General features: G+C 36.1%; 1 protein-coding gene across 2 annotated transcripts in view; it reads right to left on the bottom strand.

The window, feature by feature from the left end:
• Positions 1-26,275, bottom strand: part of CTNNA2 (catenin alpha 2) — a 504,365-nt gene that overhangs the window by 59,511 nt on the left and 418,579 nt on the right. For both annotated transcript variants that reach the window (XM_069856551.1, XM_069856550.1), the window contains exons 10-12: positions 5,517-5,609; positions 5,080-5,236; positions 1,607-1,807 (exon numbers count right to left, since the gene is read on the bottom strand). In XM_069856551.1, the coding sequence (XP_069712652.1) occupies positions 1,607-1,807; positions 5,080-5,236; positions 5,517-5,609 (451 nt within the window). The remainder of the gene's footprint in view (positions 1-1,606; positions 1,808-5,079; positions 5,237-5,516; positions 5,610-26,275) is intronic.

The raw sequence follows: 26,275 nt of genomic DNA on the forward strand, positions 1-26,275 counted from the left end.
TGTTCCTTCTAAAATAATCTTAGTTATTATAAAGTCCAGAAGGACAAGCACAACCAGATAGGGGAGGATCAACTCAAACAATTTCAGTCATCTACACTATGCACATCTCTATCACAGCTGGTCACTTGTAGAGTGAATGGAGACCTAGTATGTAATAGTAACGAAAATCAAAGCATTATTCATCATTGCTCTCTATAACTACCTGAAAGGAGGTTGTGGAGAGGAGGGAGCTGGGCTCTTCTCCCAAGTAACAGGGGACAGGACGAGAGGGAATGGCCTCAAGCTCCACCAGGGGAGGTTCAGGCTGGATATTAGGAAAATATTTTTCACAGGAAGGGTCATTGGGCACTGGAACAGGCTGCCCAGGGAGGGGGTTGATTCACCTTCCCTGGAGGGGTTTAAGGCACAGGTGGACAAGGTGCTTAGGGACATGGTTTAGTGTTTGATAGGAATGGCTGGACTCGATGATCCTGTGGGTCTCTTCCAGCCTGGTTATTCTATGATTCTATGATTCTATGATTCAAACAAATGCAGATCACTGCTTTAAGATGAGAACACTTGACAGTACTGCCTGCATGGAACAATTCAAGCACACATAGCAACAGATAATACCGAGTATATGAGTCCAAAATGACCAGCTTAGATGTAATCAGCTACACTAAGATGAATCCAACCTCTGCTCTGTGAAGGCAAAAATGAGTAAAAAAAAAAAAAAATCAATGCTTTTTCCCAGTCTTTCCATTTAGAAGGATTTTCTACTTCTATATAATCTATATATTTTATATAAACTGGCAGACTTTTATATTTTTTCAACCAGATAATACATTTTCAGTTGCTCAAATGTATTTTCAATGAAAAATTGTTTTGTTTAGAAACACAACCTCAGTCACCAACAAGTACATTCACCTGCACAGACCAGAGTAATGTTTGTAATGATTTTCTAGAGGCATTTAATACATAATCAACCAACTCAGAAAGAATTTGAAGAAAAAGCTGTGTATGATTTGCTGAAATGACCGAAAACTTTGATGAAATAGACTAGCCTTGATGGGTTCCTGATCCTCTTCTCTTATACAAGTCTTGTCATTAGGTAGCTGAAGGGAACCTACAGGAAAGCTGGGGAGGGACTTTTCAGAAAGGCTTGTAGTGATAGAACTAGGACCAATGGGTATAAACTGGAGAGGGGCAGATTTAGACTAGGCATAAGGAGGAATTTCTTCACCATGAGGGTGGTGAGGCACTTGCTCAGGTTGCCCAGGGAAGCTGTGGCTGCCCCACCCCTGGAGGTGTTCAAGGCCAGGTTGGGTGGAGCCTTGGGCAGCCTGATCCAGTGGGAGGTGTCCCTGCCCATGGAAGGGGAGTTGGAACTGGATGATCTTTCAAGTCCTTTCCAACCCAAATTATTGTATGATTCTATGAATATGACCTCTGTAACATCATTAAGTAGAAAATAAAAAAAAATAAAATCCAAACCAAAACATGCATGGTCATTAATTTATTTATATCTTGTTTTCAAGCACGACGTCCCCTCTGAGTGACAGATTTCAGAGAAGTAACTGGAAGTTCTATGTGACTTAATATTGAACAATATTCCAAATGAGCTTACCAGTTTCAGAGAGCAGTTTGGTAGCTTCCAGTACCTTCTCAGTATAAACACCGGTTTCATAATTTTCCATCTCTGCATTAATGATGTGAATAACTCTGGCTGCACGGCCTCGGATGGCACCCGCAGTTCTGTCCAGTGTATCGACATCCCCCTCTTGGAGGGCAATCACACACTTATTCACATCTTCCAGGATATGGTTTTCTGGAACATAAGAAGAATAAAAATTTTTCTCCCTCATAGTAAAACTTACAGATTTGGGTAAATAGCAGATGTCAGTACATTAGAAAATTGATATCTGTCCTTATTCAGTTTTGCAAAATAAATGCCATTCTGTGATACTATGCCACCAAATAGTAAAAATCCCGTGTGTTGTTTGTCTTCATAAGGGACTGGGCTACATCCTTTCACCTGTACTGCAACTACAAACCTACAGTTCATTGAAAAAGTCACATTAATTTCAAACATCACACTGAATTTAGTTATAATGAAAGTGTAATAAAAATCAATGCAAAAAAGAAAGTAGTCAAGTATTGTGCAGGTGCTCTAATAAGCACTTGGGATATTTCCTGAAGATGAATTTACACATTCCTATAAACATTTAATATACTTGGTTTATTTGTTCCTAAATAAGAAAATAAAATAAACTATTTTGAAAAAACAATGGCAAAATTGCCTTTGTAGACAGCAGGGAGCCTGTGCACAAGCAGTTCATCTCCTCTACTCTGTGTATGCCAGAGATTAAGGTGTGAATTTTTCATGATACACAGAATAATCATATGTGACTCTGCCTTTTCTGAAATGAGAGTTGACAACAGCGAGTCTGCTCAGATGATATAATGGCAAGTAGCTTTGTTGAATGTTGGGAGCTGGGTTGGTTTTTTTTGGGAGGGGCTCAGAATCAGTCCATCTACTCTCACGTGCTGCAGTATCACATGTAATATTCTCACACACAATGTGAAAGGATGAAGCAGATTTTGACTGTCAGACATCACTTCTCTGCAGACAGCATAGTTAAAATAATTTCAATGGTAAAACCATGACTGAATTTCATATTTGAGGAAACTCACACTGAGAAACTCAGTGATTACAAACAATAACTTACTTTTCTGCCATAGACAAAACCTGCTTTTCGTTAATTATTCTTGGCCACAAAACTGGAATGACACACTAATCTTCACTGTTAAAAATCCCAAGGTTGCATCATTTGAGGGTTTCAGGAATGTTTTACATGATGTTGAATTTTAAACTACAGCAACTGAATGAAAATAATTTAAAGTCCCCTGAGCTGTGAATCTGAGTAACTTGCAAGGCAAAATGATTTGTTTAAAAATCTTCTATCCACATTCAAAAAACATTGCTTTGCCAAATTATTTCTTCTCTATTTCCTCCTCACCGTCATTATTTTTTTTCTACCATAGCACAGCCAAATTTTACCCAACAAGAATTGCTGTATGGGTTTGAACCGACAGTGCATTTGGAATATAAAGTAACTGATTAAAATTACGGTCAATCTTCTTTTGGTAGACACCATATTAATAAAACATGCTATCAAATGTGACACTCAATATGAAGAGGAGGAGGTGTTATTTCATGAAGTATGTTTAATCAGACACAAGCCCATTTTGAATGCTTCACTGGTTTAATGTCCAAAAATAAAACTACCTTGTATAAGCTCAGGCTCCTAAGCTTACAGCTAGCAACAACAAGATTTCTGGATACATGATATGTCTTACCATTTTTAAGATATAGAGTTGTCCATGGACAGTATTAGAAAAAAACCCATAAACTCAATAGAAATATCATTTCCCAGCTGCATTTGGAAGTTTGTATCTGAGTCAAGACTAAATTAGAAGAAAATATTATCTGAGAAAAACAAAAACGTCATCTGTTCAAATGACTTCTGGTTTTATGGATGCAAGTGCTTCGAGTGAACAAAGTCCTCAAACAAATAACTAAATGGCCTTTTAAGTGTGTTTGCCATCTCTTTGGCTTGTAGACTGGGCCTGCAGTTTACAGCTTGATCTGCCCACTCATTGTGTAATAGTAGTAGATCTGCTGAAAAGCGTTTGCCAGCTTCAAATATTGAATAAAAATCTATGTGCCACCAGATTCTGAAGTATCCTTTTAGTCTGAGAGTTCATTTTTATTTCCCTACCATGGCTTGCAGTAAACACTCTAGCAGTGCTAGAGTGGAGTATAACTACACCAAAATGAGTAATTTCCCTGTTACTAATAATAGTGGGATACAAGCAAAAGAAATAAAGGTGAGGACAAAAAAGAAAATTAAGGATTTTTTTAAAGGATATTCTTTTTTTCTCCAAAGATCTTAAACTCTTATTAGGAAATTTGGGAAATGTCAAAGAAAAGAACATAGAATGAAACACAAAATTAAGGCCAGGCTATCTCCTGAAGTTTAGCTAGCTCTTCTATGATGTTAGTTTAGAGTAAGCTAAGCACACTTGGCAGACTCTATGTCCTTATTCACAATTAAATTCACTTCTTTCAAATTGTAATAGGAAAATGAGTTTTCTGCAGCAGATAATTAACCCAAGACATGCAGTATTTGGCAATTATAGTATTCAATTGTGCATGGCTATATTATAAGAAATACACTCTGCTACAAGAGTGTACAAGTGCTACTCTGCACTTTACAGAGAGGATGGAGGAAAGACTGTGACCCAAAGTGTCAACGTGCTATAATTGCCTGTTTTTGTGGAAGAACTTGCTTTGCACTGTAATCTTTCCTAGCAAGGTCAGAGAAGCACAAAGATTTTCTGGTTTTTTTATACTACTTTACTACTTCTCTCCAATTGCTTGCTTTGCTACTCCCAAAGCTCTAGGACACAGAAGTGCCTCCCAGATCTCTGGAAACGTACACACTGGTCATGTCCAGACAGCATACTTATATGGCATTCATATGCACCATCTGCCTATTTTCCTTCCTCCTATTTCTCTTCAGGTCCTGGCTACCTGGTATGGATGATCAGAGGGACAATGATTGTATGGTTTGTATGGCAATGGATTGTAAGGATTGTATGGCATCTGCCCCATTGCTTAGACTTAGCTTAGACTTTGCTGCTTAGACTCAGCAAAGCCATAAAATGAAGTTCATCTTTCCTTTTCTTGCCTACAACTCCACAAGGACTCTTTTTTTTCAAGTAGTGTCAGCCTGTGACACATCTGTAAAACATTTTTAAAAGGCAGCCAAATTCCTACTTTGTGCTTGAGTTGAAACAAAACCTCTCTAGAAATAGTAGCACAAATAGGATGTTATTTTTTGGAGAGATGAAAAGCCATCCATTGCTACCAGGGAATAATTGCATGGCTTAGTTGCTCCCACTGAGTGTAAAAAGATCAGCATTCCAATACAATCAATGGACTATTGATACTTTAATAATGATGACTTTTCTTTGCTCTGACCCATTACTGTAATTTAGCAGTCTATTTTTAGATGAATTCCTTGATCCCAGTACCTGAAACAGAGAGGAAATCGTCCACTGAAGTGATGTCGTCAACAGCTTCAGTGAGAACTCGCACTTGTTTCTCCCACTGATCTTTAAAGACGTCCATGTTGTCCTGTGCTACTTTGCTCTGGGGTCTGGCAGCCAATGTGAGTGCAGCATTTATAACCTGTTATTCAAAAGCATTTGTTAGAAAGATTGGCAAATCTTTTTCACAAGGGAAAGAACAAATAGATATGGATTGTGTTAAAAATACAGCACTACCGCCCATTCGATATTCAGGTCTTGAGATGTGAATGTATTTCTCACAGTTTGAGGAAAGCAAGCAGCAACGCAATGGAAAGGAAAGGCTATAATCTTCATCTAGGCTGTTTTCCCTGTCTCTGCTAACTGATGTTTTTTAATGCCAAAAGAGTTCTGAAGTACCGTGTAACAGGCATCCCACTTACCTGTGGGCACAGACTATCAATCTGTGTTGCTGCCATACGGACTAACTTCACACCTTCTTCATTATTTGAGATTGAACAGGCGAGATTTGCAACCTGCAATGAAATCAGTAGAATTAGAATCAAGTTTTAGGCGAGCAGGCTATTTTATACCTTTCTCTCTTCTTTTTGCACCTTGCCTAGAAAGAAAGAATTATATACAAGAGGAATGATAACACCATCTTCTGTGCTGGTGAATAGAAAGTTTGTAGATTATTTCCTTACTAGCAAACTAAATCTGCCATTTTCATTAGATTTTTCTCAAAATATTCCCTCACTGTCAAGTATTTCACATGCTCCTCTATACCTTAAAAATGTTCTCCTGAGAAGTCACATGGAGAATGTAGATCATCCAGAAAATTATCTGTACTTTTCCTTTCCTCATAGTTCCTTTTTCCTTTTATTAGCTGTGCCTATTATGAATAATAGTAATCATTAGCTAATCCATACACTCTGAGCTTTGCAAAATGAAGAATCTTTATGACTTAATATATGAAACTGTGCTTTTCCACCCACAAACAAAACTCTGACACTTTCAGTAATACAGAGAAGTTATAATATATCTCAAGTATCTTCGTTGTTTCAGATCTTAATGCTTTTATGCATGTTAAAAGTGTTTTAGTTCTCAGGTGGACCTTTTTATGTCTATGCGATTATCAGAGTAAAACATCCATTAGCAAGAAAATGATAACTTGGTCATGTGAACTGCCTCTGCTGAAAGCCTTATTCAGTGATAAACACCTGAAAATCTCATTCAAAAGTGTAAGTGTGCTTGCTCTGGTAAAGCTTTGGGAAATCTGAATCTCACAAGACTGTAAGTTGTTTGGATGAGATGAAGACAGAGGAGACTTAGACAGACACCTGAATTGGATCTAGCAATCAGATCATGCCTCCAGACACCACAGAGCTTCATTTCTGTGGCTTGAATGCAAGTGGCAAAGGATGTTCTCCTAGCTCATGCAGTCCTTGAAAGAAATCCATTCCTGAAAGCTTTCTGCCAAGTTATTGAATCTACCATGGGTTTTACAAACAGCAATTCATGCCACAGTGTTCATGATTAAGCTCATCAGTGATTTTTAAATCACAAAGGTACATTCTGGGAGGGGAGAATACAAGATATTTTTTTTTTTAATCATCCAAAAGTATGGTTCTAATTTTCATTAAAACAAACATAAAATTTTAAATATGCTTCCTTGATATTACTCATTATGCCTGAAGGCATAACTATCAGTTGGAAATGATTCATGAATTAGTTCAAATACCCGCATCTTTCCAATTTTCCTCCAGTCTCCCCTTGTGGTATTAATCTGTTCTCGTCTCCAGCGCACATTGCCACATTAGCCCTTGTCCATCTGCTCTGCATAGAACCTATTTCACTTCACAGTTATGTAGAACATGGTTTGCATACATCACAGTGCCAAAGCCCAGAGAAGAAAAGAACCTAAGGCTTCAAAGAGTCTTGCAGGCATTTCCTAGTCAAGATTTTATCATAATGTTGTGATTTCTATTTTCATTTCATGGCAAGACAAATGAGTTAGTCTGTTTGTTAACAGCCTTACAGCACTCATGTCAAAACCATTCTCCTAAGCTGACATCTTCCAATTAATTTACCATTTTCTGTAGTCACTTCTTTGCACACATCAAACAGACTACTTTAATCTTCATAAGAAACAAAAGCTAAGCAGGATAATAATTAGAATGCTGTAACATGAGTGGAAATTACAGTCCTTCAAAACTAGCAAATGGTATTAAGCTCAGCAAAAGCTATCTTCTGTATTTTAAATTAGTGCTTTTAGATAGCCTTTTCATTTTGTGATTATCATGATAAAAATCTGCCCTAATGCTCCAGGTGCTCGATATACCTAACTTTTTCTCAGATAGCAGTGACATATGTGACTGAAAGAGGCTGGGTGTCATGAAATGGCAATCAAATTATTAACTAGGTCTTTGAGTTCTCTTGAAAGAAATCTTTGCAGAAAAAAATCACTGAAAATCAAACATTTATTTCTGTCTCTGTTAATTACTCTTTCAATAGCATCTGATGAGATAATATTTGGATATTGTAAAGTGTCCTGGTTTTCCAAGGAGGGATAAGAGACAACCAGAGAAAACTTTTTCTCCTTTTTTTTGTAAAATAAATTAGAGTTCAGCACATTGCTTTGGATTTTACTATAAATGCAGGAGGAGTACAAATGTAATCTGTAGCTACATTAAGAGGACTTTACAGTTATCCATTTAAAAAAAAAAATACATATCCTGTATAATCCTAATCTAAATAGCTTTGTGGTATATTTCAAATCTTGCATAAATATAGACCTGGATCATCAGAAGCCAGAAAGCAAAGCTGCTTTCTCAATTCAGCAGGAAGTATGCCAGCCTGTTCAGGGGAAGATCTGATTGTGTCAAATAAGCATAGAGATAAGCAAATCCTACAAAGGTAGATACAATCTGGATAAAATTGAATTTAGCACTACAAATCAGAAATACTATAACTTTATCCAAAACTTATTTTTGAAACAGGGCAAGAAGAAGATATTACTTGCCTGAATTTCAGTGCCATCACGTAAGCATGACTCTGTGAAACAGTACAAATTTTAAGTGCACTCAATCACGAGATTCAACACTATTTCATTATTTTGATTGCTTTCTTTATCAAGTACAGAACCAAGTTACCATCAATTAATTAGCACTGCAAGGTACATATTCATACCCTTAATCAATAGAAACCGAGAGGTAATTCAGTGTGGTTTAGCCTACCCTACATTCAGCAGCTTCAGGTATTTTTCCTACCTAAATCTGTGACTAAAAAACTTAGAACCAGTTCCACCCCACTTAGCTGAAACACTTTGGTTAGATGCCAAGCTGACCTCTTTGGATAATGGATAAAAAGAGTAAGGTATTGCCAGAGACTGTTTCAGGTCTTTGGTTGACTTTCTCACCCTCTAGATGTACCTACTTTATTTAAACTTAGATTACAGTTGCCCTGATGACTGTTGAAGAAGGTATTTCTGAACCGCCATTAATAACATTTATTGTAAAATGTTTTATTGGTGCATTATAACATGTCTTCCATGTACATATTTAATACAACATGTTTCACGTAGAGCCGTGACTCTTCAAGGTTGGGAATTCATTTAATACGCCACTCCTGAGTTGGATGAAGCAGATAGCTAGGAAAGGAAAATAAAAAGGCTGTATCTTATCATAGCTGCCAATTTGCCAAAACTTTGATTTGACAGCCTTTATCTTCATGCTTCAAGTGCTCTGTCTCCACTAAAGCATTGAAGAGATTTCATGAGAGGCTGAGGAAGCTACCAGGTAATTAATTTTTTTTTTCTTCTTCTTCTTTTTTTTTTGTGTTGACTAAGTTCTTTGAGCATATTGAATTTATTGATTGCCTAAACACAACTTAAGTCTGTATTAAGAGCAATGTGAACTGTTTGAAGAGTATTTATATGAATGAATACATTTTAAATGGCAGAACCAATGAGCTCTGAATCATCTTCAAAATGTTTGGGGAAATTAATAACACTGAAATTGTTGTGTAGATAAACATTGTCCAGAATTTCAGGTCTGCTAAGCTACTCTTATACCATCAAAACAGTTGCTAAACACCTTACACCTATCCTGAAAGAGCACAGAAAATTAATGAGCATGAAAGTAAACACTCCAGCTCCAGTGATGCTGTATTTTTTTGTAATCACAAAGCCACTGAACTCATTCTAGAATTGGGGAGGTGAAAAAAGTGCATATCAATTCCTTCATAATAATTTCCTATTACTGGCACTGACAGCCCAAGACACAATGCTGCAGTTTGCTAGGTATCTATCTGTAATCATGCAAATATTTCCATTAGTTTCAATTATTTAAAACATATGCAGGATCAGTACCAATAAAATGTTTTTGCATGTATTTGGTTGCATTTCAGCCTCAAGCATTTTTTTCTGTGTAGCAGATGGGTGTAGGGAAGGATTTTGTTTCTCATACAAGTTGTTATCACTGTTTTTGAAAGGACATACCACGGTCAGGATTTATTCTGAAAATATACGTATATCGCAGCTGGAAGTGTAAGTATGGAATGGATAGGCAATGCCTACACTATTTTTTTGCTAGCCAGCAGCTGAAGCATGGATTAGCATTTTTTTCATTGCTTTTGCCATGCATACTACCTAGGACAGAAAAACTTCTGCTATGAAATTGTACTCCAAGTTACAAAAGTAAACAAGGATCTTTCATACTAATTTACTTTATTTTTACACTGATGAAAATCAGGTGCAGTTACCTTTCATGGTGTTTTTAAACTAGATGATTTCCAGTTATGACTGGAGCTCTTTCTATTATTAAGGGTAATTACGACAATGAAAATGTATTGCCCTTTAGTTCAAACTTAAATTAAATGATTTAACATGGCCACTGTGAATTTAATGTAAGTTAAAAGGTTCAAAAAATAAATCCATCACTTAGAGAAAACATGGAGAAAAAGGGAGCAGTATATGCTACAGCAAAGTAGTAGAATATTGTAGCTAACATATATTAATTTTTTTAACTTTTTCTTTTATTCTCCTTTCACCATAGACCATTTAGAGGAAATGATATGAAAAAAAGCTCTAATCAGATTCTCCAACCCTTTAACCATTCAAAGGTTAAAGAGAATGTCATCTATTTATATATTAACTTTGTGTAATCTTTGTAAATATTTTTTTCTTTTCACTTCTGTTACATGCGCTTTCTTAATTATGCAATATGTTTCTTACTGCAATTAACTGTTGGAAATATTAGGAAGAAGAAAATTATCAGCAAGTTATTCTTCTTTTTAGGGAAATATAGAATTACTTAAACAGACCTGAGACATCACCAAACTTAACTGTCTACATCACATATTTGAGAAAGTGAAACTTTTTGACTTATTCAACTTGAGCTAAATGTAGTTTAAAAGACTTTGATAACATTCACAGTGGACTAAAGCCAAGCAAATAAGCAGTTACTGTGTTTCAGCTGATGAGTGATGACTTGCTGAACTGTGGTATATTGACTACTTGTAGTTATTTATCCATCTGCTTAATGATTTATCCAGATATTTTTACAATCTCTGAATCCTTCGAAATGTTGACAGTTATTAATGTTGGTACTGCTGTAGGCAGCCTAGTGATATTCATGGAGCCACAAATAAGAGATTTTTTTCTGAAAGAGAGCACAGAGTTGAAGCTAAGTTACCCAAGACCTTAAACTTATTTATCCTCACTCTATTCACTCAAGCATTATATTACAAGCAAAACTCTATTTATCACTAGATGGGATGTTTTTGCACATACACAAATAAGTGCCAAAAATCAAAATGTCACTGAGAGTACATATTGCAGCAGATTCCTATTCCTCTTCCTGCAGTGCAGTGCCAAATCGTACTAACTCTGAAAATACTAGACTGTGGTCTCTTTCTCAGTACCTATTCCATACTACATGAGGAGAACCTTGTATTGGATAACACTGAAAATATTACTTCATTTATATTAATCAGTCACATAGTCTATCTAAAGAGAGGTGTATTTTTAAGTTATTCACATGTAGATACATTCATATGTATTAGAAAATCTAATTGTGTGCACAGCAGTAAAAAAAAAGACATTTCTTTTGTAAATTACTAATAATCTAATTCACTGAGTCTGACATTTGCTATGAAAATTTTTTAATAGGAAACCCTGAACATATTCAATATAAACTGCACAGACATTTACAATACTCTGCACATCTCTAAGCATGTTGGTAACAGTAGGATGTTTAAAAGCTACAGAGAATTTTAAGCATAACAGTTGAATATTTTATTTCATGTCCTATATGCTGCCCATTGAGCCTATGAAAAACTCTTCACTTCTCAAAAGGTCAGCAGCATATGCACTCACACTTACTACAGGAATAAGATTTTTCCACTCACTCAAATTCCCTTGAGATTTACTCCATGTCAGATTTAGCTGAAAGATCCATAAGACATTTCTGCTTTTGGTAAAGCTCGGGCTAACTCTGACTTGAATTAATTCACTACGTCTTGAGATTTTTCAAAGAAATCTAAATGTTTGAAACCTCATGTGCACTTAAAGCTCAATTCAAAATGCCCCAAATCCTAGCAAGAAAAGGATATTGCATCGTATCTGATTCTTTGCATCTAATATCAGACAGTAATAATGACTTTAAATAGGAACAAAAACAAGCTTCCCCAATTCACCGAATACCAAATCCTCTTCAATTTTCCTTTATACATGGAATCTGACCATACCATTTGACCTTCCTGAAAAAGGTCAGGTTTCTACACCACAACAATAAGTACCAATCGTGATGAATATGCCTGATGGCAAGCACAAGAAGCTTCCTACTGTGGTCCAAAACCTACTAAAACAAGAGGAGTACAATGCTAACATATATCTATGATTTTAGATCAACTCTCTAGATCAGTGCAGTTGCTCAGCAGGGCCTGCCCAAGTATTCTCTATGGAAAACAGGGAAAAGCAAACTGATGATAGATGAAGCAGAAGATCGTTCAGAGCATTTTTCCAGTTTACATCTGAGACAAATAATTCCAGAAACCTCTTAAGTTTCATTTGTACAATTATTCAAGCAATAGTGTTGGGTCCTTACAGTGGCATGCTGCCCAGAACTATCAATTTGCATCTTCAGATAAAACAAACAGGCTCAGAGCTGTTCCAGCTCCCATACATAAAGACCTGATCTCACAATTAAAAATCTAGGCATATATCTGGTACGGGTTCTGTGTTCCGCCATATCTCTAAATAGCTTGAAATTCAAGGACTTCAGAAAAAAATGGATGTGGATCTTAATACCCAGAGTTGAAATGAATTGGAATGTTTTCTGCTTTGACAGAACACTCCCTTAGGAATTACAGATGATCCTCCCTCATTTTCATAAGAGTGTGTTTCTGAGGCATACAGCTAAAATACAAATAGTTGATAGTCAGCAGTAGTGGGGAACCCATATACCTCCCAACTAGCCAGCAGGGAAGATGAGGACAGGATAAAAAGGGCGTCTTTGTTGAGGTTCACACCTACAGGACTCGTGAAGTGCAATCATAGAATCATAGAATAACCAGGTTGGAAAAGACCCACCGGATCGTTGAGTCCAACCATTCCTATATGCAATGGGGCACTCAGCTTCAAATATACGGATTCTCTTCCTTCAACAATTTGCTCACTATATTGATGGTTTTTTTCTGAACTTCCTCTGTATATTTGTGGATCCATTGCTAAAGAAATAAGCAGCAAACAGCTGTAGTAAACCAAGAAGAATAAGGATAGGACTTAATCTTAAGAACACAGTTAAGACCAGATTCTTGTTTTAATTTTAACTAGTTTTGACCAGTATAGCATTGCACTGATTAAATGCTGCAAGTTTTTCTCCTACAAGAAATCCGTTTATAAAGCTGTAGGGGATCTGTTTCCTATTTTCCATCTATTCAGGTGGGCCATGAAGCAGATATCCTGTTATAAATGACATAGCTAACACAACTGCTGAGCCTACATAGTATAGCTGGAATTGATTAATTTGATTTACTGATTTTCTGAGTTACGGGTATAAGTGAGTTCTACATTGCAATGGTACACATTTATTTTCTTCCTTTCACAGAACACAAATGGAAAATGTCCAACTTCAAGAATTCCTGCTGCGTAGGTCAGAGACCAGTGACCCATCTCAGTGCTCTTCTAACTGTGTTAGCAAGAACAGGTTACTATTCTACTTAATTTAACAGTAAGTAAAGGCTTTCTTACACCATTCTTCAATACCTGGTCTATTCATACTGAAAACCCAGGGAATAAAGAATATAGAACACCAAAAACTTTGACAACATCTCTGAAATGTCAAACAGCAGAACCTTTAATCAACAGTAACTTTTATCCTCCAATGTATGCAAAAAGACCAACAGGATGCCTTGCTTTGCTACATCAACAAATGAGGGAATTCAGGGTGTTTGTGTAGCAATCCTTCCTGGTCAATCTGCAATCAAGGCCACTAAAATTAAAACTTATAATGAATTATGAACAATGTATAATGAAACACTAGAGGGGCACAAGGGCAGCTGGTGTCCCATGGAAACAGAATTTACAAGACTGAAATGTGTGTGAGTTGGTCCCATAAAGCAATTTTGACAACATACCCTTGGCACTGCTACAAATAATATATATTAATAGCAAGGAGTTACTAAGGCAATCCATCTATCTAATAACAGTCCACTATTTTGGCAAACTATTCAGTGACCCTACAACAGGAATGCATGCCTGACTAGGCTGTGATAATTAAAAGTTAGTTATTTTATCAGGAATTTATATTTTGACAGCTGTGGAAGTGAAAATGGGGATTGTGGTATGAACTCAAAAAAGTTCACGATAGTAACAGAAGCTTTGAAGATATTAACACAGTGTGATATCAGACACCCCAGGATATAAACAAAGCAGAAATTATCATTACTGACCCCTAAAGAAATATAACTTATGAGTTAGATAAAACCACTTTTGGGGCTGGAGTTCAGCAGATAAAGAAATAATCGTATAAAAATCTATTGTGAATGGTAGCAGGTGCGGGGCCATCTTTCAATTCTACATAAGCCTACAACAATAGCAATTAGTTCATATGAAAACCTGAGAATTGGGTATGTAGAGCTAGCCACTCTGCTATGCTTTATTGCTATCTATGTAAATATTACTTTATTATCATTAAGGGGAAATGCATTTCTAGTGCTTGTGCTTCATTCATGATGCTGCCTTTGAGCCAAGGTTAAGATTTGTGACCAGTTTGTTGGTCATCCCCTAATTTACATGAAAGCCCAAATCAGTGTCAAGATGGGGGTCCTACATGAATGGGAATTCAGCTTTTTGCTTTATTTTGACTGCTTGACAGACTGGAAGCACTGGTCAGCATAATCATTTCATAGAATCATAGAATCATAGAATAACCAGGTTGGAAGAGACCCACCGGATCATCAAGTTTAATCAGCCACAGCTCATGCTGCATTTGCCCAGCCAGTATAGGAGACACAGCTAGGAAATATGGAAGGAGGTTTTGAAGATAAAATGAGGAAATTAATGAGGATGAAAGAATATCATGCTTTTCCAATGAAAAAGAGACATTGCAAAAGAAGAAATGGGGATCCGCGATCATAAGGACTGGAGGAAAACATGCAGGTATTGCATGAGAAGGAAGATTGCCAATATGAAAGAAATCTGAGATTATCATGGTAGAGGGCATGAAGATACAAATTTACTTCTTTTTTTTAAGAAATCAAGACTTATTAGTTCCCTTGCTCCTAGACAAAATCTTGTAAAGTACTATGATTGCCTTCATAGGGCTAAGTAAAGATATTTTTATTACAAGTGACATTTTAGAGGCTTACAAAGTCACATTCAGAGAAAGATTGATTATACATGTATCCAATTTTTGTACAATAATAGTCTATAAAATGTTTTGATAATAATTTAGCATTGGTTCAACAGTAATGCAAAATTATTTCATCTGCCTAGAACCAGAATTTGTAGACCAGGCAACAGAATTAGATGTTCCCTTTCATATCCCTCCTATCAACCCTGGCATGGAGAGAGCTTGTATTGGCTTGAAATATCATTTAGTTTACTCATCTGCTTAGTAGTACTTTTCGCTGCTAATGCATCGCATTTTCTCTTGGAAAAGTCATATTTATGATAATGATTCTTACAATACGAGTGCCTGACACCAAAACCACAGGGTATTTCACAAGAAAACAATATGTGGATATAAGATGTATAGATTCTAAAGACTAACTAGTCAGTTTATTAATTCTCCCATATTGTCCTATCATCATATATATCCATACTGTTTGTATGATCAGAAACAGAGAGATGACTGACATGCAGTTGTTTAAAAGACAGCATCTGTATTTACACTGGTAAGTTAATCACAGCCAAGACACAGACCTGAGCACTTCTGCAGATTGATCCACCTTTGGGTACTGTAAACATAACCCCTAGCAGAGGTTTAGCCTAAATTACTGCATCTGTGTAATACACAGTCACTCTTATTTCTATTAAAAAGATGTGAGCAAAAGAGATGGCACTGAGAAACATCTCTATCTATTATCCCAGGTAAGTAAAGGACAATGAGATGAGAGAAACTGCATTTATATTTAGTTCTCTCTCCTCTGATAGGGGAATACATGGGGAAAAATACCTCACAACAATAAAAAAGTAGATGTGATGGAATTCATATCTTCAAATTATATTTTCTCTTAATTTAAGACTGGATTCTTCTGTTTTGTTTTTTTTTTTTTCCTTCTGTTTTTGTTCCTTTAAATGAATTTAATCAAAAACTTAAAGATGGGCTAGTGGAGAGACACTGCAGGTTTATCATGGACTCACTGGCCACAGACTTTGAAGTAGCAGTTTGAAAGGAGCCCAAACACATACTGATGTTGCCATTAAGTCTAATAGCAGAGACAATGGACTTATACTGATCTCTGCACACCAAGAAGACCATAGATCAGAGCACAGTGAATTAAAGATCTCATTCTGCAGTCCTATTTAGAATTTTGACATCAGTTTTGATTTCTTAGATGTATGTTTGTTCCCACTTTATGTTTAATGCTAAAAGCAACATGAAGAGCTCTTAATCTAAAAATATCATTATAGAAACTATTTGCATGTAAGCTACTTTCATGTGACAATTATTTTTTTGAGGGAGTCAAAGAGAAAGCTGGAAACAGCACTCTAATAAACAAGAAATAATCCTGCTTTGTTCACTTGGTTTTGGATATTTAGGAACTAATGATGATGCTTTGAAAAGGTAATCATATTTCACACATAGAGTTGCAAATGTATGAGAACTGGGGTAAAATGTAAGACTGAATCAGAATGTAATAGTTTTTAATCAAATAAACCATACAATTTAGTTTACAACTAAGATGAAGAACAGTTAAGTGACAGTGTCTCAGTGACTATTAAATCCCTAAAACATCAATGAAACAGGCAACTGTTTTGAGACACAACTCTCATTAGCTGCTTAGTGCCTCACTGAGGAATGAGTTTGCCTGGTAGCCCACACCAAGGGATCAGAGCAGGTGAGAGATTTCATAAATTCTGGTGGAAAAGCTACAGCTGGGTCTGACACTTGACCACAAAATACAAATCTCTAAGAAAACAGGATTCATAATGTCTAGTGTGTAAGAACTGCTTGTGTAACAAAATATATTACTTCTTGCTGCAAATTTACAAAAAGAATTGCACATCTGAAAAAGCTTTAACTAGGAAGCAGGAGAGTTACTGTGTTTCTGTGATGTTAAACATTGGTTACCAGAAGACAGGTTTGGAGTAAGGTGTTTTAGCATGCTTCAAGTGACCCCTGTGCTCTGTTGAAGCTAACACTTTTAATATCACTCTGGATAAGTGAAACCCTAGGTCGGGCTGAGGAGTTGCTCTGGTACTGTGGTTTCTTGTGTCTTTAAGAATTTTTCAGGAAATTACCCAAAGGTGAATGAATGAATGAATGATGCAGCTATCCTTAATGAAAGTACAGGTCATCATTCAGTTTTCCAAGACCTGTCTTTAGATTGAATGATTCCTGACATATCATTACAGAACAGGAAAAAAAAAATAGGAGATGCAAGAACACATACAATAAAATGAAGCATTAATGAGTCCCCTCTCAGGCCCATTCCATGCTGTTAAGAGAAGCAGTAGATGTATTATTAATATGTCTAGGTGAGGGAGGTGGTTGAGTCACCTTCCCTGGAGGTGTTTAAGGCATGGGTGGACGAGGTGCTAAGGGGCATGGTTTAGTGTTTGACAGGAATGGTTGGACTCAATGATCCGGTGGGTCTCTTCCAACCTGGTTATTCTATGATTCTATGATTCTATGATTCTATGATTACTTTCTAATTTTTTGAAAAGATTTTTTATCTGCCAGTGGGTAATTATACCTCCCTATGCTCTTCTTTAAAAGTAGGCAAATCAAGTTTCTTTTAACATGGGGAACATTCTGGAAAAGTTTGATTAGTTTTGTCAGGAGACTAGATACCACCGAAATGTCCATTTCACTACACCAATATTAAAACAATATCACTACGAGCTACGGAAATTGAAGCCAAAAGGAAACTTGACAGATGATGCTCTGGTCTGAAGGCAAGATCACCTGTAGCTAAACTATTCCTGGCAGATGTTTGTTTCATTTAGTCTCACGAGTCTGCAGTGATACCAGTTGCATGGATGTCTATTCCTGTACATAGAACATTTAATTAGGGAAAACAAATAGCAATAGTGCCAGGAGGTCAGATTTACTAGACCAAATGCAATGCGTGTGCACTAAACTGCACTCAAAGTCCATTCAAATACATATTAAGAGTCTGAGTAATGAAGGCAAAACAAAAACAAAAAAATCTGTTTTCTTTCCCCTGCATATTTCTCATTTGTAGAGTCACTTAGCTAAAATCTGGATATGAGCTATTAGACTTTGTTACTGAAGAGAACAAAGGAAAAAACAACACTTTTCTACTGCACAGCAGTAAGGCTATTTGCATCCATTAGGACTATTTTACATGCTTATAATAAAGTCCCAGAACTTTAGCATCTTAAAAACACGCAAACCAAAAAACCCTTAAAATGGGACCTAGTGAAAAGTTTCATACATCAGTGTGACATTTTTAGCTAAAAGAAATTGTGACATTCCTTCATACTGTCTTTTTGCATATGCATTTTTGTGATTTAAACTCCACCATGAAATATCATTGGTTAAATCTAAACAATCCATCCTGTAAATTAAATTTCTACATAGCACCGAGTTTCTTACAATAACTTTGTGTACTTGGAAGAGCAAGGGAAAAAATATTAAAATACTTTTGAAGGATTTTTCCTTCTCTGACAAATTATCTTCAGAACAGGTGACATGCTGGTTCCTCTCATTTATTTAAGGCTTTGTTATTGCTCTCTCTACTCAGATGCTCATAGTATCTTCGACTTCCCATGTAATGCAAATATAATTATAAATTTTTTGATCACTACTTAGGTCATGTTATTTAAAATCTACCATAGAAGCACGGAAAGCACGGAATCATAGAATGGTTTAGGTTGCAAGGAACTTTAGAGATCATCCAGTTCCAATCTCTTGATATGGGGAGGGACATCAGCTCAATTCTATTTATTTGAAAATCAATTCCTGTTCTCAGAGTGCGAAACGCCAACAGAAGCCCTGAACACACTAAAACATGCTAGCAAATTGTAAATATCAGTTCATCAAACTGTGTGAGTGAGAGTAAGAGACAGAGGGGATTCAAGTGCAGCAATAAACCAAAAAAGTTAACACATGCACAGTAAAGAACTGCAGATCACATTCAACATTTCACTCAATGACATAATTCTAAATTAGAAATATGAAACTCAATAATTCTCACATAAAATGACCAAGCTTATTCATTCAATCCTTCGAATGAGAAAAAGCTGAATATCCTCACCCTATATACAGCAGCATTGTTCCATTTTGGCAAAGCTTCAGTGATTTACTCTTTGGTTCATACAACACACTCTTTGGTCAATAAACTGTAGCTTTGACAAACCAAGGTAGAAATGAATTCCACAATCAATCCACCAATGATACACAAATAGTAGTAAATGTTGCTCTGTTTTCATTTTTCTATATATGTAATGGCATTCCAGAAACATTTATGGGACTCATGTCTCTGTAGTACCAGTCCATGTATAGAAAGAAGTAAATAAAACATTATTTTCTAAATGTGGCAATGGATCGTGAAAGCTTTTATTTCTTTGGCATAAAAAATGATCAGTTGACTGACAAATGTGTAGTAGTCTATAGAAAACAGTATATAGCATTGCTACCAGAAATAATGAGTAATGTCTTGCAAAAATACAATGTTTCTATATCCCTTTATTCTTATAACTCACTTTTTTTTAATGGTTAATTTATTATGAATTCACTGAACAACCATCAGCATATATTTGAACTACTACAAACTGGAAATTATTCATCTAGCTGCACACTGGGATTTGTTTGGTTATTAGGGGTCAGTGAACATGTAACAGGGCTTTATAAACTGATATTGAACAGGAAGAAACTGCATTAGAATGAAGCCAGAATAACAATAAGCCAAGGAGTTGGTGAGTATTTCTTACTTCAGCTGTTACATACTCACATTCTTTTCACTGTCGGGAAGATGATGTGGGGTTTTTTATTTATTTATTTATTTAAAAATCCTTACTTTCTTTCCATTACAATTTTTTTCACCCCCCTTGGCAGCTACCAGGATGACAGCCTCCTGCCAGCTGAAAGGGCAGAGAAGGAATAGCACAAGTGGTCTGACAGTGTGTGGCTGAACCAAGCATGTAATGGGGTTTCATCCCAGAGACAGGGATTCCCAAATGGCAACACAATGTATCGCAACTTTTCAGTGCTAAAAGCATTTAGTAGTGCTTTTTATTCTGTCTTTCTTCAAAAACTACAGTTTACTGTCAAACTGTTGATTCTTATCTTTCCATCTATTTAGCATGACGTGGTCATCAGCTTCAGCAGAATTAATCCTGATTTACATCAGTGTGAGTGACAGGATAAATGAGCTCAGTAGTGTGGGGACAATAGCTGTTGAAAGTGTTTATCTGCATAAACACAAGGAAACCAATTCCATTTCTGAGGCAATAGAAACATAACTTGCCCTGTTCCTATCTGAGAAACTACCTTTTATGAGACTACGACAGTCTGCAAGGTATTGCTTACTACTTTATTAACATTACGATATAGCCTTAAAAAAACACATCAAGAAACAATGCAAGATCATACAGAATTGTGTAGAAACACAAGAGTGACATTCAAATTGTGAATATGTTGCTGCGATATTGGCTCACCTGTTTGGTTAAAATTACGAAAAATAACATCACACAGACAGAGAAAGCTACTCATGCAGCTATTCCGGATTCTCTGATACTGAAAAATTCAAGTAAAACATATTATTCAGCTTATCAGTTGGGGCCAAACTCCCTAAATTTTCTTTTCCTAGCTGTCAAAACCCAATATAAATAACGGTAAATGGGCATGTGCTGAGCATATTTGAATAGAACATACGTTGAGAAAACAGTGGTGTACTTACGATCAGCTTTCTTCATTTTAGTAGTTCACAGAAGAAGAGCTGATTTTCATGTTGTGCTATTCTCAGTTTAGGCAAGCATTCAATTTGAAAAGGGAGCACAGAGGTGATTTACATTGAATATCTCGATCGCATTTCAAGAGAATGACTTCAATGCAAACACAGTCAAGTTGAAAGTCTTAATGTTCTACTTGAATTCACATGATTTATGGGAGGGGAAAAAACCCTACAATGTTTCAACAGGCTGAGAATTGCTAGTTTTATCTAGACATGCAAAAAGAACCCAAATTCAAGCAACAGACGCTCAAACTAACATTTAATACTCCAGCTGACATTCAACACTGACATTCAAACTAACATTCCAGCTATGAATAAGTCTTCTTTTGAAAAATCCTAAATAAAAAATAGGGCAGATACTGCATTCATCTCTACTGGTATAATTAGACACTGGTCTTAATGCATGTACTTACTCTGGATTGACACAGTGTAATTGAGTCCTACCCTTCAGTCTTCAGACAAATGCCAAATATGCCACTGAGAGTGCTCAAGTGACTGTTCTTTCTCCTCAGAAACATTGTTCAAATTGGAATTAAGATGCCCAAACATGTCAGTGCAAGCCTACAGTATTATCATGAAATATTCCAAAGTATTTTGAAGCATTTTTATTCATTTTCAGAATAATTCATTGGCCTTAGTGAGCTGTTCTTCACATTTGGACTGCACTCTTATATTCCCAAATGGCCTACAGGGAAGTACTGCCTTTCCTTTTGGTTAATAAATTTCTATTTTTCAAAGGACAGCAGTCTCTTCTTTCCAGTGCTGTAGATATTCATCTCAATATATGCAAGGTGACCATATAATGGTAGAAGTTGTCAATTCTTATTTGCACTTCTGTGCTCCCACCTTCATTAGACCTTTATGGTTCCTTGGATGTCTAGGTCAGACAGCAAGGAGCAATAGTTAGGTCCTGCTATACTGGTATCAGCAAAACTAATCCCTCAAAAAAACAACTTAATGAGCATACACAGTGACAAGTTTGCTTTCAAGACAAAAGCTAGTATATCACATCATAGGTTTCACATAAAGCTCCCTAAATGTGGGTAAGAACAAATAACATCTCAAGCTCCAAGCTCTACCTAACAGTCTGTCTTTTATAAGCTGCCTGGTGTTTACTAGGTAGAATGGAAGTTATTTATTTATTAAAGAATTACACAAACTGTCTTATTTTCTAATTCTAAGGGAAAATCTTTCCTTTATACAGTGGATAAGCCAATTACAGAAGAATTCCTACCCAATACAAATCTATTCTACTGAACTTGAGAACAATTTATGAGGATTTGTGGGACTAGAGGTTTCTTCTCTAGATTGCTTCACACAGGCTGTTTTCAAATTAACAGAGATAATCAGCTTGCTTAATATTCACTGATAGCACAGCTGCTGCTGTCAAGCAATTTTCTTCTTTAACAAACTAAAGCCTCAAGTCCACCGCAAAAAGGTAGATAATGTGTAATTATTAGGTCTAAATTTCAAGAGTATTTTAACTTATCAGTGATGTCTCAACTCTGCTTTACAGGGAATTTTTCTTTTGTCTGTAAGAAAAAAAGGTACTGACAAAGATGAACCAGATGCAATAAGAACCATAGTTTTTTCAGCTACATTAATGTTTTCTAAATTAATTCAAGACGTCAGGTGTTTATGAAGGGCTATGCAAGTATGGGAGGGAGGAGCAAGGAGGACTTAGTTTATATATATAATATTACAAATGTGAAACTCAGTTGCTAAAGCTGATTAAAAACTTGTGTGGACAAAAGGTATTTTTTTTCCAACTTTATTGGTTTATGTAACAAAATCTAGAAAACTATTCTCACTCGGTTTCTCAGTTCTCAGCTAGGCTACTATTGCTTTCTGTAGCCAAAGGAACACTTCGGTTTTACATTCAACATTAGCGGTGAAAACTACCTTCAAGATCTCACAGCAATTTTTAAGAAACTAACTTTACAGAATCTCAGGGTGGTTTTGCTCTCAAAGCACAGATGAGTGGACCAAGACAAAAAACCTCTCACTAACACAGTCTCACAAATGCTAACACTTTCCAGGAGGTGGGAATTTATATCCTTTCCCATTTTGCCTCCCTGGTGTCTCATTTATTTTGAAATATGTTGGGAAGAAGAGTTAATATATTCCCATATTTGTACAACAACTTAATTTTTAGACATCTCGGACTACTTCCATTTCTTGTCTGCAGGTGCACAAATCCAGATCTTTAATGTTTGTAGACAACGCCCACACCATCAGGCTAAAATGCTCTTAGACTTGCTGCTTTTGTACCAAAGCTTTTACACTATCCAGAAAAGCCTTCAAGATTCAGTGAAAACCAAGAGAGTGTTTTGTTCTGAACTAAAACACAGTAAATTATACATCATTGAGAACTTCCTGCAAATGGAGTTCTAAATAAAATACAGTCACCCCTTGATAAAACTAAGGCTAAGGCAGTTAAAAGTGCCAATGCAAGGAAATTCTAGTTCTTGAAAATCAAAGCAATCCTGCGTACTCAGTTATTTCCCAAAAAAAACCAAAATAAAAAATAGAATTTGTTCATTGCTCTATTTCTCCAATAGTTTTTTTGTATTTCTCCAACCGAGTTTAATTAAAGACAGTAATTAAATAAAATATTTTATGCTTAGAGTATAATCCCGAATTAAACTGCTACAGGGCTTAGAAATACTAACATATATACTTTTTTTACTGATCACTATAACATTAGCACAGGTTTTTTTTAAAAAATAATGATAATCCATTCCTTCAACATATGTAGAATACATCTTTACAGAATTCTCTTCCTAAGCTATAGTTCATGTATCTCAGCCCATTGACTTCAAAGTGAAAAGAAAGAAAGACATAGGAAATGAAACGTTGCATCCTTTTAATGGTTTCTTTGCTACTGGCCAGCTGTGGCTCACTTAACACCTTAAAAACAAGCTTACATCAAGAAATAATCAAGAACATACAATTCTACTAAAGTATTTTTTTCCCTAATGTATGCATTAAATATGGTATCAAGATCAATTTTATTTTAATAACTATACGCTATTTTTCATCAAACTCCCAAACTCAAATTTTTGACTTTCCAGAAAAGTCTGGTGTCTTTAATAATGGATTATATCAGCTGTTTACAGAAAAACCTTGGCAGTTTCACTTTTTCAGCTTTAGGAAGAAAATGAAGAATATATTAACTAAACAAAAATGAAGGCGATTGAATAAAATAGTTCCAACAGCAATTAGTCAGGGCATTATGTTTGATATTACAAACTACTGCAGGAAACATCACCAAGCATCTAAAATATGTGAGAATTCCCATACAATTTCAAAAGATATTATTAATACAGTAATTTATCCTTGTATCTTTTCCCCAGATCATTATTTTTTGTTGAGTAGAATATATACACGGGTGAGGGTTCAGCTTTGTTATAAACATATATGACAGTCTCAGAAAAAAAAAATTCATACTAAGAGAATAAAACTGCAGAAATTGTGCCAGACTGACTATCTGTAGATGAAATGAGTGCCAAAAAATAGAGATGTTTAAATAATTTTTTTTTCTGTTTGGTGGCTGTCGTCTCAGATTGACACCAAATATATTTTTATTGGCTGAATTCAGTAAACTTTAAGAAATAGTTTATGATGACCTAAAACTGCATTTCTTACCAGGAAAATACTCACATAAGAATTTTCACACAGCTTCTCTGTAGTTCCAGGTTTTCCCAGAATCACTCAAACCCAAAATTATATAGTATGCATTTCTGTAAATAACATCCATGATGTACATTGACAGGCCAAGAGAGTTTGGCGTGGTTCAGCCTCGAGAATTCTGCAGAAAGATCTTATAGTGATCTTCCAGTACTTAAGAGGGGCTATAGGAAAGATGGGGATCAACACTGAGCAAGGTGTGTTATGACAGGACAAGGAGTAATGGTTTTAAACTAAGGGAGGGTAGATTTAGGCTGGAAATAAGGAAGATATTTTTTACAACAGGGGTAGTGAGACATTGGAACAGGTTGCCTAAGGAAGTAGTGGAGGCCTCACCCCTGGAAGCACTCAGGTTCAGATTGGATGGGGCTCTGAACAACCTCATCTGGTTAAAGATGTCCCTGACCCCGCAGGGAGGTTGGACTAGACGACCTGTAAATGTCCCTTCCAATTCAAAGAATTCTAAACAAATGGAGGACTCAGAAGTCTCTGTGTTAAGCTGTATGGATTCATTGCATAAGCTTCAGAATGGCTCCACCTGTTATCAGGTAAATAAACCCAAAGCTTCTACCTGCCACCTACAAGCTTTACCCTTTATTATCAAGGTTATTCTCTCTGAGTTTAGATTAGCACCTGACATTGCCAACAAAATTTGGTGGGCTGTCTTATTTTTTACCTGAGAGCCTATTTCATTGAAAATTCCTACAAATTTTTCACAGAACTGACATTTTTTCTACACCGTCCTGTCATTTCTCATCCTTATATAGTCATATAGTGCAGAATCAAGTATATTTTTCATAAAATTATTGTTAATTACCTGAGAGTTTGAGGTTCATATGAACTCCTGAGATTTTTTCAGGGTACTGATACGACAAAATGCACGTCAATATGTTGTAAAATAGTTGGAACTGCATAGTGAAAAAATGAGGTGGAAAAAAAACCCTTTCAGATTAAGTACCGTTCGCTGCTTCCAACATCATCATTCTGCCTGTACAGACTCCAACAAATAGAATTCTGGAAGGGAGCCTTTCTCTTCAAGAAGCATGGTCTTATAAGATTCACCAAGAACAAATTGATTTCCAGACAATACAGAATCATAGAAACGGTTGGGTCAGGAAGGACTTTAAAGACTATCCACTTCCAACCCTTATGCCACAGGCAGGGACACCTTCCACCCCAGCAGGTTGCTCAAAGTCTCATCCAACCTGGCCTTGAGCACCACCATGGATGGGGCATCCAGAGCTTCTCTTGATAACCTGTACCAGGGCCTCACCGCCCTCACTGGAAATTTTTTCTTCAAAGATCTCATCTAAATCTCCCAGCTGTCATCTTAAAACCATTCCCTCTTTTCCTGTTCTTGCACACCCTGCTAAAGAGCCCTCCCAATATTTCCTGTAGGCCCCCTTTAAGTACCGGAAGGCTTATGATTAAACATTGTCTCTCTGGCTCTTAAGATTATATATGTGTTCCCAGTAGGACCTTCTTGTCTTAAATTGTAATTCACTCATGTTACAAAGGATGTAAAGAGTTGCTTTAAGAAAGAAATGTTATGCTATGTCTATATTGTTAAATAAGAGAATTCCACTGAATGATGTCAGCTCTTGCATTAGCTCTCTGATCCATTTTTGTTCATATTTATAAATGTAGCTGTGAGACCAAAATGCTTGGACATAACTCTCCAAGGAACTTCCAAAGGAACATGGATTACTTTAATGGCCATCAGACCAAGAAACTGCAAAACGTGGAAAAGACTAAGTACAAACAGAAATTATATTGCCTGATCAATCATAAGGAATTATAACAATTCTGATAGGTTACAAGCACAGAGGATAATTTTTCATAAGAGCCATGCTTGTGTAATCAA

Source organism: Phaenicophaeus curvirostris, chromosome 4 (genome assembly GCF_032191515.1).
Source record: "Phaenicophaeus curvirostris isolate KB17595 chromosome 4, BPBGC_Pcur_1.0, whole genome shotgun sequence".
Taxonomy (NCBI): Eukaryota; Metazoa; Chordata; class Aves; order Cuculiformes; family Cuculidae; genus Phaenicophaeus; species Phaenicophaeus curvirostris.